Below are 14,019 nucleotides of genomic sequence, written 5' to 3'. Positions count from 1 at the left end.
TTTTCAGATATTTTTACCTTTGAATTGAATTCATCTCTTTCTCAAACTGTAGAGCTCGAGAAGTTACAAAACACTCCTGCTTACAAAACCCTGTAGCTCTATTTACCCTATGGTATATCACTTGATCTCTGCATTGTACTCCTATAGACCTGCTTAAAATTTAGTATTTGTTTTAGATTTCAATTTTTACGTAATTCATGCAGTATTTTTATTTGTTTTTATTATTTTTTGCAGCTGTTCATCATCTCAGCCATTTTCGTAGATCTCGTAGACAACAAACACATGTCCAAGTTTCATATGTGGAGCTATAATTTTTATTGGCGACGTGTCTGACCAAAATGTGTTTTTTGCACTCGCATTTGGCAGGTTGTTTTTTTTTTTTTTTTTTTTTTTCTATTTATGTTTTTTGTACTTGTTTTCTCGGTATTTTTCTTTTAGCTTACCCGCCAATAGATTACTGGACACTTGCGTCGACATGTTGCGCTGCACTCAATAGATCAATACAAAATTTCTATATGGCTTTGCAGTGCGTTTCAGTTACGAAAAACTCGCAGCCTCGCCAATATCGCTGGAGAAACGAAACACAAACTAAATAGAAAAAAAAAAAAGAAAAACCAGTTGTGCGTTGAACACGTTTGCTAGAAAAGTGCAACTGAAAACTCAAGGTGAAAACGCGAATGCACACAATAAATATATATATATGTGAGTATATGTATGTGTATATATGTATGCTGTCACACACTGCGTATGCGTAATAAATATTTATGCACTTGGCCAAAACTTGAGGCTCGATTGCAACGGCGACGGCGACGGCGACAGCGACTGCAAAGGCGATAGCGACTTGTTTTAGCTGAGAAATCACAACGCGCACTTCACACTTTAAAATTTTACCAAAGAAGTAAAACAACAACAAAAAATATGCTGTTTGCTTTGCCATTGGCTGCGTTTAAGAGTCGTGTCAAGTGTGCGACGCTAAAGCTCATCTAATGATGCACTTGCACACACAATCAAACACATCTGTGTACATACATACACATATATACATATATATATACATATTCATCTATATCTAGCAATTGCAGCTCTTGAAAAGCGCTTCACTGACTTTCAACTATTATTACCAAACAGACTCTTGGGGGGAGAGGAGCCAAAACACCAGGATATGACACCCTCAGCCACTCACTGTTTGCAGAGCAAACAATTTGATGGAATTTAATTTGATTTGCTTTCTACTTTTGAGCATCAAAGCACATTACAAAATTGTATCGATAAAAGGCTATTTATAGTTTTTATTACATTAAAAAGGTCGCTGGGGTTTCCAGCTTTCAAAGTTGTTTATATATGAATTGCGAATATATGTAGCAGTGTATATGAAATATATAAATATATTTTGCTATGTATATGGAGCAAATTCTAGAGTTTAATTTTGTAAATCAAATTTTTGTTATTTTCCCTATTCAGTTTATTAGTTACAGCTCATTATTTCCAAATGTGGTTGTATACCTTAACTAATGTGTAAAATCTGAATTTCTTTCTAAGCAAGCAGCTCGAGAAGTGTGATATCTAGAGATTAGAATTCAAATTCTTATAGAATTTTATAGCAATAGCATATACATTGATCTATGTATCTACGTAAACTGATAAGGAAACTTATAATTATCGTTAATTTTTCGATTTATATGAAATCGCATAGATATTCATAACCAATTTCATGTCAATCGTAGCTTGATTCACCAGAGCTTTAAAATATCTCAAACTATTTATGCTTATATATCAAATTCTCCAATGAAATTGGATGTTTTCTGCATTTTAGTTCGAGCCGATACTCAATTAATAATTTCACCCAGCCTTAACTAACATCATAAATCGAGCCTAATTGAGAGCTTAAATTTCATGGTGCATTGAAACGTTTCATTTATGCAGTTAAGCACTTATTATTGAACTATATATTATATATGTGTATGTATGTATTATGGCTTTTTAATTGAGTGCAAATTGTGATGGCAATGCCAACAGTTTATCAACTTCAATTTGCTTTGGAATGTGGGCAAAAATATTTTGTCGAATAAAGTTAACTTGACAGCTCTTGATAAAGTTCTCTTGAATTAATGCGTTTCTTTTTTTTTGTTAAGTTGCAGTAAATTGCAATAAATTAAATTTGACTTAAATACAGTTGCATAGCCACGCACACACGCGAACAAATTTAATTAAAAAATGGCAAATAAAAGTTGACTTCATTTAATTTGGTTACGTGGAATGGGAAGACGCGACGCGAATGAGATTTGCAATGTGAATGCTAATGGCTTGACGATGACAGTAACTGACTGACTGACTGACTGACTGGTTGACTGACTGAGTGAGTGAGTGACTGTTTATGTCTCTTGTGCGCGTCGTGACGTTTGGCTAACGACTAAAGGCGCTGCTCAGACCGCAGCAGCCTTTGGTTCGACACGAGCTGTCAGAAGGAAAGGCGGAAATAGTGCCTGTAAGTAGGCAATGCCTGTCACTGAGGCAGTAACATGTGTGAGTGTCTCTGTGTGTGTGTGTGTGTGTTTGTGGCTTGTGTGTGCTATGAATATCTAGCGAGAGCTCTGTCCGTCTCTCTCTCTCTCTTTCACTCTTAACTTTTCCTGCTGTCGCTGGTCGCAGCGCTTTGTCTCGATTAACATGAGCATTGTTGTTAGTTATATATATATTTATCATTAAGCGCAACAGGAGAGGCGCACACACACACACAACGTGGCCAACAATTTCCGTGCTGCTGCAAACGCCGCTGGCATGTCAATAATGCTCAAAATGTAACTGCCATGCCAAAGCCTTGTCAGCGCGTGGGCGTGGCGCCGCAGCCCGCTGCCCTTAAAATGCAAAAAAAAAACAAAAATAAAGAAGAAGCAGAACAACAACAACAAAAATAAAATAACGGCGACCCTTGCTACGTGTGTGCCTGTTGAAGCGTGCGGCAGTCGGGCAGCCGCTGCTCATCCGCATGCTTCAATGGGCGCTCATTGCTTTAACCCCTCGCTCTGTCTCTCTCATGCTCATACTCTGTCTCTCTGTCTTTGCTGAGAGTGTGAGTGTGTGTGTGTGGGCAACGTAAGCGTTCATAAAATGTACTGCTCACACATACAGACACACACACACACACTCACACAACCGCACCACCTTATTAAGCCACATTTTGGCACCCGCAAAAATTGCTCTACGTATACTTAATAATTTTTTCATACAAATGGCAAGCTATTTGCGTGTGAGTGCGTGCCGCGCTTAAAGCATATTTAAATCAAAACGAGCTAACCTAACCATAAATAGACATCAAAGCGCTGCAATGGGGGGCGTGGCACATGGAATACACTCGGAGCAATTTGCGTGCTGCTCTCACGCTCAGCTGCACTCCTGAGGGCTTCACTGAGCAAAGCCAAACACAGCAACGGCTGTTCGGCAGGCGGGCGAGGAAAATATATTCAAAAAAAAAAATAAATAAATGATAAAAAGGTCAATGCGATAGTGAGACGAACGAGCCCCAATGCAAACTTCAATTAAATGTCACGCAGTGCGACATCTTTTGTATTAGGAGAGTAGATGCAATAGACAGGCCATCGAAGAGAAGTTCGAACTTGAATTTCTTTTGTGTAGCGGGGATGAAAACTTAAATTTATTGAGTGAAAAGATTTGTACTTTTAAATGGATAAACATTGATATATATTCTAATTAAGAAGTTTTAATATTCTCTTTAAGTGATTCCTCTCCCTTTGCAGTTTTTATTCTAATTGGAGTAATGCCCCAAAAAGTAAGATTCATTCCATTTAAAGAGTAATCCTCTACTGTAAATTTGATTACGTTCCAGTTGGGTGCATAATGTATTCCAATTGAATGCATTCTATTTTACAGTATAGTCATTTAATTTAAAGCGGGTTTGTAGCTATTTGAATATTTTTCAACAATTTAAAAGGAAAATATCCACATAAAGAGTCAAAAATATATTTAAGTTTTATAATAATAATAATATAATAATTATCAATAAATACAGAAGAGTTTGTCGATTTTTGTTACATGATTTCTACATATTTCTAATTAGATTTGGAATCTCAAGTCAATTGCATTTACCTATCTATCATTCCATATATTGTATTTAACATGAAGATCTAATGCTGTCAATCTGGCGCCGCTTGGTTTCTTTACACAGCTCTCGAGCTGTGTGCGCAATTAATAGATTTCTAATGAGAGCAGGAGTGCAGCAGTGCAAAGGATAACGGATGCGTGAGGAGAGCAAAGCAAAGAACACATTCGTTCACTTGACACGGCGTCGCTTGAGCTGCGGAGCTGCGTGTTTGATTAACCGGCAGATAAGCACGCAGAGCCACGGAGAGCAGCTGCGGACCACACTCCGTCAAGGACTTGCTGCCGACAACTTTATCAACATTATTATTTAATTTGCTGTGGCGCTGAGCGGCTGGGCGGCTGGCAAGGAAGATGTACAGCAGAGCTCAAGATGGATGCAAGGAGCGCTCGGACTGCGTGACCAGCTGGCGCTAATTGTCTGCACACGTGCGTCGCATTATGAGAAATAATGAGATATAGATACAAACACACACACACACACACACTCACACACACACACACACAAGCACAGGCTGTTGCTGAAAGAAAAACTTTTCAATTTGTAAACGTGTTTCCCTTTTTTTTATGGTTTTCTCAGTTACTTTTTTCGCTTGTGCTTTGTTTTTTGTTTTGTTAAGGCTTTCAGTTTTATAATTAGAATTTAGTGCAGGGTTTTGACCAAAATCAAGGGCCAAGCTCGTGGCCGCGTTTTGACGTCAAATTGCAGGCGTTGCCGCACCCGCAACCGCACCACGCCGCACCGCCCCGCACCGCCCCAGTTAAAGCCAGCCAAAAAGTTGGCCTACTATAAATAGTTCTAGCGTTGACTGCAATTTAAAGCTTTGCCACGACACGCGGCGCTCGCAGTGACGCACAAGCCTGACGAGACATGGAAATAGTTGAGCCGCCAAAGGGAATTCATGTTTGCTGTTCTTGTTTTTGGGACACGCAATGCTCGCATTGCTCATTTGTTAGCATATTCACTGGGAGGCGTGTTGACTATAAAGAAAAACAATATTGATTTTCCTTAACTAAGTTGAGTTAGTTGTGCAAAGTGTACAAATATTTGCTCAATGGCATTTGGATGTTTGGTATAACACCCAGGAGAACGCTCATCTTACTGTTAGTTGGTATAGCTAATATTTGGTAATGATCAATAGAAGGATAATAGGAGTTGGGACCAAGCAAGACATATCCTGTATAACACGATAGTAAAGGTATCGATTAATCGACCATTATATATATCGAAGATCCACTAGCGATTGTTGGATCGAATTGTTTTGAAGCTTTTGGCGCTGGCTAAAAGTTGACAATGGTATCTATAGTAACGATACATTCTTATCGATAGTTTATATTCACAATTTGATCTTCATCAACCGACTAAAATTATATAAAAGCCAATTTTATCATAAAAAATAAATGCTTTAAAAGAGCCTATGATACAGTTACAGCCGATAAAGTTTCGATTGACTAGAGTAAGCTGGTGATACATGGCATCCACAGATTTGATTGCTGGCAGCAATCGATAACAACAGCGATCAACTGTCCATATGCACTTCAATAGGATCATAAACTTGGGACTCTGATTATTCGTCCCCCACTTACCATCGCCTTCCTGTGAGTTGACGCTTTGATTATCATCGGCGGTGATTTCGGTATTGCCTGTGGCTGGCCGATTAGCCTGAAGTTTGTTAAAATAGTCGGCAGCAAAGTCAATCAGATCCGGCGGCTGTTCGACCAAATACGAAATCGAGAACTGCAAGAGCACCTCCTTCAACTCATCTGGAACCTGGATGCGTCGACTCGAGTCGGTAGACATGTTTGTGCTGAAAAATGCAAAAGAAGCCCATATGAGACAGCTGCTATCAATATATACAAAACAGAATGAGGCATAGAAGTCATTAGATAAACATCAATCAACATTTTGATGGATAAGTTGGTGCGTCAGCAGCTATTGCTTTATCTCTTGGCCAGAGTCTTAAAAATAGATTGATAGATTACACGGATTCGCATGAATTTCGCAATGCCAAAAATAAAATGTTATTTTTATTGAATTACAAGGAATTGTATTTGGGCATTATTTGAGAGTTCATTGGAACATACAAGAGGTGATATTTAGTGGAAATTGTTGCCCCAACAAGTGTCAAGTGCTGGGCATGGGAACAGCGCTCAAAACAATTTACAACTAATTGTAGCAGCGAGACCTCAACTGACGCTGACATAAACATTATATGGGAATAAATACACATGTACATAGACATATATAAATGGGTATACGGGTATACATGCATACACATGTTTTTGTCAGCTATAGTCTAGAGTAATCTAGTGCCTCTCGTCGGCTTTAAACAGCGCCTCTTTATGCCCATTTGTGTAATTTGTCACGCGTGAGTTTGACCTCGAGCTAGTTGAGTGGCCCCTCGTTGCGCCCATGGGTCATTTATATATATTTTTATTTACATTCTCATTTTCATTTTCATTTTCATTTTGTTTTGTTTGTTTGTTTTATTACTTTTTGGCTATCCACGGAAGCTACAATACAATTCCCAATTCAACACCTCTCATCAACAGCCATACAAATGTAAACAACTGCAACAACAAGTACAACAGTGCCAGCAGCAACAACAACTACAACAACAACAACAACTATAAACATTACCATAACTTCAGTTCATTCGTTTGTTATTCGCGTCATCGAGCAGCGCGTGATTCAACATTGCACAATTTATTTTTCGTTGTTCTTTTAATTTGGGTTTTTGTTTTTATTTTTATTTTCAATATATGTATATACATATATACATTTATATATATTTTTTTCAGATTTTGTCGCCGGCTTGTTGCGTTCGTAGAAAACGTAGAACGTGAGCTTCATGTCAATTATGCGACTGCAGCGATGCCACGAAATTTCATACACAAAATGAGATATGTGTATGTGTGTGTGTGTGTGTGTTTGTGAGAAATATATAGTAGTTCATATATTTATATACACGTATGCATAATGACTGAATAATCCATCAGCTGTACGCGCTTAATGCTCTTGCAATAGTTATTTAATTTAATTTTACTATATATATTTTCTTTAATACTTTCATTGTTATTATTACTGTCATTATCATTGTCATTGTCATCATATTTTTTAATTATTCATGTAGTAATTCTTAGCATTAGCTAACCAACCATCCATGAACTCATCTCCAATTTCAGGCTTGCAAATTAACAAATTCCTCATGCAATTACCTTAATGCCGACTCAACTAGTTGCCAAACACCTCACTAATTATTTAACATAATTAGGTCATTTAATTACCCAACGATTTGCCTGTTTAATTAATTGTGCTTTAGATTATATTAATATAGTTATATTTGTCACAAGCCGAGCAGAGCTCTTCATGCTTTGCACTTGCTCTCTAAATGCTTCAATTAATTTGAAATTTCTCAGAAAATTGGCTACCCCCAGCTCACCCACTCTTCAACACCCTGCCACCCGCTGATTCCCGCATTCCCTCTGCGATGACTTAATCGCATTATCTGATATTTCTGCACGAACGCAATATTAAATACTTGAAAAGTTTTTCTTGCCGTCAAGAAATGCAAAAACAAAGCAATTTACGTATTTCTATTATGCATGAAGTATGCAGCAATGTGGGCGGGGTGGGCAGAAGTGGGCGGGCTGGTAAGATAGCTAACTGCTTGCTTGAATATTTGCTATAGCACTTAGTGCCAGAACATGGCCAGAAGCATTTAACAGTCAAGTGAAAATTGTCAATTGGCAATTGGCAGTTGGCAGTTGGCTAAATGGGCTAAAATCAAATGTGACAGCAAAAAACTCAACAGGAGATGGGGTAGGAGGTAGCCTTTATTAGTTTGTAATTTTGATTTTAATATTTATTTATTCGTCGCTTTCTGGCCGCAGGCCAAGTTGAATATTAATGAACTTAATTGAAAAAGTTCGGCTCAAAAACACAAACTGTGTAGGTATACAAAGAGGGGGGAGAGTGAGAGTGAGAGGGCGCGAGGGTGTATGTATGCGTGTGTTGATTCGCAGCAAACAGGCAACAACTGCAACAACAACAACAACAACAACTGTTGCTGCTGCTGCTGCTGTTGCTGCTCCTGTGCCTGCGTCGACAGCCGGGGCAAAAATTAATTTCCAAAATTACGACAAATAAAATGTTGCGGGCAACTTTTCAACAGCCAAACGAGAGTCGAACCAAAGGGGCAGATGAGGTGGGGCGTGGCGGAGGCAGAGCTGCGCCCACACAACAATAACTGTAGCTCAATGCGCAATTTACATAATTACGCATATTTGACTCAAACTTATAAATATTTATGTAGCTAGAGCTTTTCAATGAACTTCACGCTGGCATCCAGGAGCCGTAAAGCCAGCGACTGCCGGGGGTTGCAACAGTGAGTGCAAAATATATGTTGACTGCGGCGAGTAGCTGCGTACATGTGGCATGCACTCAGAACTTGCGCTGAAAGTATTTGAGTAAGATTTATGCAAACTTCAAGAAGAGATTCAATTTTCGTGAAAGTTGAGGACAAAGTGAGGGAATTCCTGAAGTTGTGAATATTAATAAGACGAAAAACTAACTGTGGAAAGTATATGTGAAATATAATAGATAGAGTTGAGGGATAACTGTTATTGTCATCACTAGAAGTTTGACTTTCCCAGAGTTTCTATATCTATTTATCTATATTATCGTCTGCTTATACTACTCACTAGCTGAAGTTGTAAATTTTAATAAGACAAAAAACTAACTGGGGAAGGTATATGTGAAATATAATAGAAATAAATAGAAATATGTCATAAATATAAAAAAAAAAAAAATATAAATAATATTTGTAAAGTTAAAAATATGAAAAATTCTTGACATTAAAAAGAAATAAAAGTTTTGTTAGAAAAAATAAATATATTAATATTTATTATTATTACTATTATTAAGCATATATTATTTAATATTTACTAAATGTATTTTTTTTTAATACAATTATTATATTAATATTTGAAAAATATAGTCTTATACTATATAAGTGCGTTTACGTAAAGTGAAAAGAATTTATTTCTCAATGGCTGCACACACCTGTCTGGCGAATGAATCAACTGCCTCAACGTGATTTTATCAATAGGCGCAGCAAGAAAATGCGAAACAAGAATAGAAAAAAAAAAGGAAAAAAAGCAGAATAAAACTATTGGCGACTGGGCGAGTTGTTTGTTGCTATTGGCTGCGACGAGGCGGCCAATTAGTGGGTCAAGGTGGTTTACTCAGAGACTACGCAATGCACTGCATAAATAAATTATGTGCTTTCAAAGCGACAGCTTAAAATAGCGCAGAAGTAAACGATAGATAGACGGAGGGACGGATGGACGGACAGACTGGCTGACGATTGGACGAGTTGCAGTTTGGCATGAAATCGAGTTAAGCGGCTTCAGCTGTATACGGGCACGGACCAACACAAGTGGAGCAGAAAAGGTCCTCGCTATTAGACCAGCAGACAAACACCAAAAGTTAGTTGAAGGACCAGTAGCAGGAGCAGGAGCAGCAGCAGGAGCAGGAGCAGCAGCAGCAGCAGGAGCAGGAGCTGGAGCAGCAGCAGGAGCAGCAGTGGACGCGTGCTGGGGCGAACAGAAAGAAACTTAAGCCATGCTCATTTCCTTACAATTTCCGTTGTTAGTTCCGCAGTGCGAGTGGGGAAAACAGAGCCAGAGACAGATGGAAAAATGCACGCAGCATCGAGTGTGTCTGGCAAATTGCATTTGTGTACGTTGGGGCGTATGCGCAATGTCGCCAACTGCAATTTCAGCAGCAGACAAATTGTCAAATCTGGCAACAGTTGAGGTCAAGCGCTGCCAACTTGTGCGCAGCTTTTTTTCTCTCTTTTTCTTTCTGCTCAGCCCCCCCTTGATTGAGGATGAGATTGCTTTAAATACTGTTTGACTACAGTTTAGAAACTTTTTCAAGTAACTCTCAGCGGAGAATAGAGAACATAAAGTGAATGGTAAATACTCTAAATTTTCTGAAATGTTTTTGTCGTAATGCATATGATGAACTTGTTGAATCGGTTTTGTATTCATTATTCATAAGGAAGTATTGTATTTAACAGATTAATTATCTTGTATCTTGTCTAGGTAAAGTATTTTTTTTTAGGAGAGAGAATACTTTTATACTCTTATTTGTTTATAGTTTTTTACCTGTTTATATTATTTTATATTTATTTTTTATTATTTTATATCGCTTCTCATCTCTGTTTCAGTTCCTCATGTAGTCTCTTATATGAACTTAATCGTCTAGTATCTTGCTTTGTTCTTCCATATGTTCTCTTTCTTTCTCTCACTCTCTCTCTATGTCTATCTCTCTGTCTCTGTTTGCTTTTCATTCCTTTCATCATCAGTCTTTTCCCCCTTTAAAATTCATCCACATTCTCATATAGTCCATTCTCCCTCTCTCTCTCACTCTTCTTTCGTGTGCTTTCTCGACTAGTCTTCCTCCTCCCCTCTAGCATACTCTACCGTCTAGTCTACTCTCACGTCTAGTCTATTCCCCGTTGGGGCTGTCTTCACGCCTCTTATCTAATTTATGTGTGCGCAATCAGCAGTCCACTTGAGTTGGCATTCTTAAAGCTGTCTGGTCTCTTTAATTGTTGCTCCCTTTTAAAGCATGCTGTTTTCGCATCTTTATTATACACTTCGTGTAGCCGGCAATATCTTTGGTTGTAAATCTAAAAGTTTTCACTTAAATAAAGTAAAAGTTTTCTGCTCGCAAATCAGTTTAAGCAATTTCGCTAATGTTATGCACGCTGCGTCCTGCTGAGTTGTTGCCACATGCCGCCCGCACACACACACACACACACACACACTAACGGAAGGCCCACTCCTACATGCTGTCAGTTATTTTAGCAAGTCACGTTTTGTCGGCTGAAGTACGCCGTACGGTTCAGTAGCTGCGGTTATGCTCATCATCCCTTAGCGAGCGATGATGATCGCGTTTTAGCTCAGCTCGTTGCAGTGTTTTTATGGAATTAGCCAACTTAAATTGGCCATTTTTGTCGCAATTGCAAGAGTAAACCCAACTCACACTCATACTCCCACTCCCTCCCGCTCCCTGATGTGCGCGTAAAATGATTATGGTTTACGTGTGTGTGTGTGTAGCTGCTGCCAACAGCGCCTGACCCCGCAGCAGATGCGAACAGATTGGGCTGCAGGTGACACGAACAGCTACGTAGAGCTGCTCTTCGCACTCATTACTCTGCTTGATTCGCATTAATCAGCACCTGCTTTTCCACATATATAGAGCTGTGTGTGTGAGTGTCGTAAAGTCAAAGAGTGTGCCACAGACACACACACACACACACGCACACAGCCATAGACGAGACACTATAGCTGCATTAGAGCAAATTCAGTTTAAGTTGAGCTGTAATTGAATTTGAAACTTGTCGCAAATGCAATTCACATGCGTCCTTCAAGCTCAAAATTTTGAGCGGAATAAAGAGTTGCTGTCAGCAGATACTTTAGTTGGAAAAATCTCGAGCTGGCGTCAGATACTTTTCTGTTCTAGTTGAAAATGAGAGGACAACCCTTTGCTGTCTTTTATATATCATATTAGTGTCTTATTTAAGCTATGGTCTATATATTGGAATACATTTCAATTAATTTTTCCATCCTCAAGATAGAGTTGAGGGATAACTGTTATTGTCATCAGTAGAAGGTTGACTTTTCAGGAGTTTCTATATCTATCTATGTATCTATATTATCTTCTGCTTATCTTCATCAGCTTTAAAAGACGACTTTAAAAAGTTTCAGTAAGATTTTCCTTTTAGTCAACTTTTATTGAACATATATGTATATATCTTCCATATATAGACATGTTCACTCTCAGCCAACTTCGCGCTTAGTGATATCAAAGTAATTTCCTATTACTATTTTCCTTTGAGTTTCCCAATCAGTGCTTAAGCTTAAGCTGCAAGAACTGTGAACTGTGAGCAGAGCAATAAATACGAATTTGCAGTCAGCACAGAGACATTGTGTGTGGGAGAGTGTATGTCTGTGTGTGTGCGTGTGTGTTTTTGTGTGCATTTGTCTGACCTTGGGAGCATTTCATTGTCGTCTCGCATAACACAAATTGAAATCAATGCGAACTAAACTCGAGGACATGCCACAGGCAGCGACAGCGACATCAACAGATGCCACACAAAGAGAGAAACCAGATGAAGAGGAAGACAGGCAAGCAGCAAGAAGTGCTGTCTCTTCCAGGTAAGCCAGGTAGATATCTAACAGTAAACGAGCGAACAGCTATCGAATTACGTCAACAGCATAACAGCAAAAATCGAGAACACCTGTGCCCAAGTTTGAAGTGACTTCATAATGCTGGCCACACTCCCAATAATTAGCCAAAGTGGACAACGAATGGCAACAGTTGTGGCCAGAATCTCTGCCTCTTTGTCTGCCTAATTATTATGTCCAGCGCATATGCCAGCGCCGACTGCCGCACCCCGCCTCCCTTACAGCACGCCACCAACTTGACCTCCTCTTGCTCAAGTGTGTTGGCTTTTCAAATTGGGTCAAGTGTTAATATGGGCGGGGCAAAATCAATTCCGCATAAATAAAATGCATGAACATGGACGTGGACCTGAACGTGTTCGTGGACGTGCGAGGGAAAGGCTGCAGACTGAAGGCCAGGACAACTAACTCAAGTGCAATGAAACGAGCAGCTTGCTGATGGCCAGCCAAAAGCCCATAAATATATCACAGAGCCACATCAAATCGAAGGTTGAAATGAAATGCACAGCACTGAATATGTAATGTGCTTTAAATTCGGTTTGATATGCGACCAATGTAGCTAAGTTTTTGGAAGAAATAGCCCTATTTCTGTATAAGCAGGTTGAAAAGTGGGCGACATTAAAAGGGAGATTTATTGCTGGAAATAGTTTTAAGAGTTGAGAAAGATGAAAATACATGGGGAGAGATAGATAAAGAGTGAGAGAGAGAGAGAGAGAGAGAGAAAGAGAGAGAGGCATAGCGAGGTAAAGATATATATATATATAGAGAGAGAAGAATATAGTAAATAAATTGAGATAGAGAGAACGATGGAGAGAGATAGGAAAAAGGAAGGGAGTTAAGCAAGTAAAGGATTCCAGATAGATAGAAATAAATTGTTAAAAACACACAGATAGAAATTGAAAGAAACTAAAAGGGAAGAAGAAAGCCGACTAAAGCTCAAGGTTGTCGTTGCGAAAAGAAAATCAATAATTTGTACCTCATTTTCTGTTAATATAGAGACACAGGTGATTTTTTAGTAGTGCGATTTTGTAATTTCCGTACTCAACTGTAATTATGCTTTTTCATTAGGAATTATTTTTAATGGTCAAATTTTCAAATTAGCGTGACGTTTTCAATTTACAGTTAAGTGCAAAGCAAATCAATTGAAAAATGCTGGAAAATTGGTGTGGCAAGTTGGCGAATGCAGATTTTCAATTGCCACAACACCTGGACAAAAGCAACAACAGCAACAACAAGCTGGCAACAAAATCAAAGCAGTACATAAATAAATATTCCCATTGGGCTGCTTTGCATAGCTGTTGATGTTGCTACTGTTGTTGTTGTTGTTGTTGCTGTTGTTGTTGCTGTTGTTGTTGTTGTTGTTGTTGCCCACCTAAAAAGTTCGCCCGCATTTCGGCCATAAACGTTGTGATCTGCAAAGTTTGTGGCTGCCCGAAAATGCATAATTAAAATTTGATTTTCATTGCATTTGAGCAGCATGCAAACAAAATATTTTAATATGCTGCATAGAAGCCATTAAAATGGCCAATTTATGTGCCACTCGAAACTGTTTTCAGTCATGGCTAGAAAAATGCAAGAGTTAATTTTTGGAAATTCTAATAAGCGGCTTAAGCATGCATTTATATTAAATATATAATTTATAAT

The 14,019-nt window shown here is 38.6% G+C and overlaps 1 protein-coding gene across 8 annotated transcripts in view; it reads right to left on the bottom strand.

Moving 5' to 3' along the window:
- Pka-R2 (cAMP-dependent protein kinase type II regulatory subunit) overlaps nucleotides 1–14,019 on the bottom strand; it is a 41,829-nt gene that overhangs the window by 9,696 nt on the left and 18,114 nt on the right. For 6 of the 8 annotated variants that reach the window (XM_018103662.3, XM_089260638.1, XM_089260637.1 and 3 more), the window contains one exon: nucleotides 5,704–5,924. In XM_018103662.3, coding sequence (XP_017959151.1) covers nucleotides 5,704–5,917 — 214 coding nt within the window. In that variant the 5' untranslated portion in view covers nucleotides 5,918–5,924. Of the gene's footprint in view, nucleotides 1–443; nucleotides 569–2,251; nucleotides 2,415–5,703; nucleotides 5,925–14,019 lie in introns of those variants that run through there. The other 2 variants (XM_089260640.1, XM_089260641.1) reach the window with 2 other exon arrangements.

This window comes from Drosophila navojoa, chromosome 5, assembly GCF_054131105.1.
Source record: "Drosophila navojoa isolate 15081-1374.11 chromosome 5, UAZ_NAV_1.0, whole genome shotgun sequence".
Lineage (NCBI taxonomy): Eukaryota > Metazoa > Arthropoda > Insecta > Diptera > Drosophilidae > Drosophila > Drosophila navojoa.
This window is presented reverse-complemented; position numbering and strand designations above follow the sequence as displayed.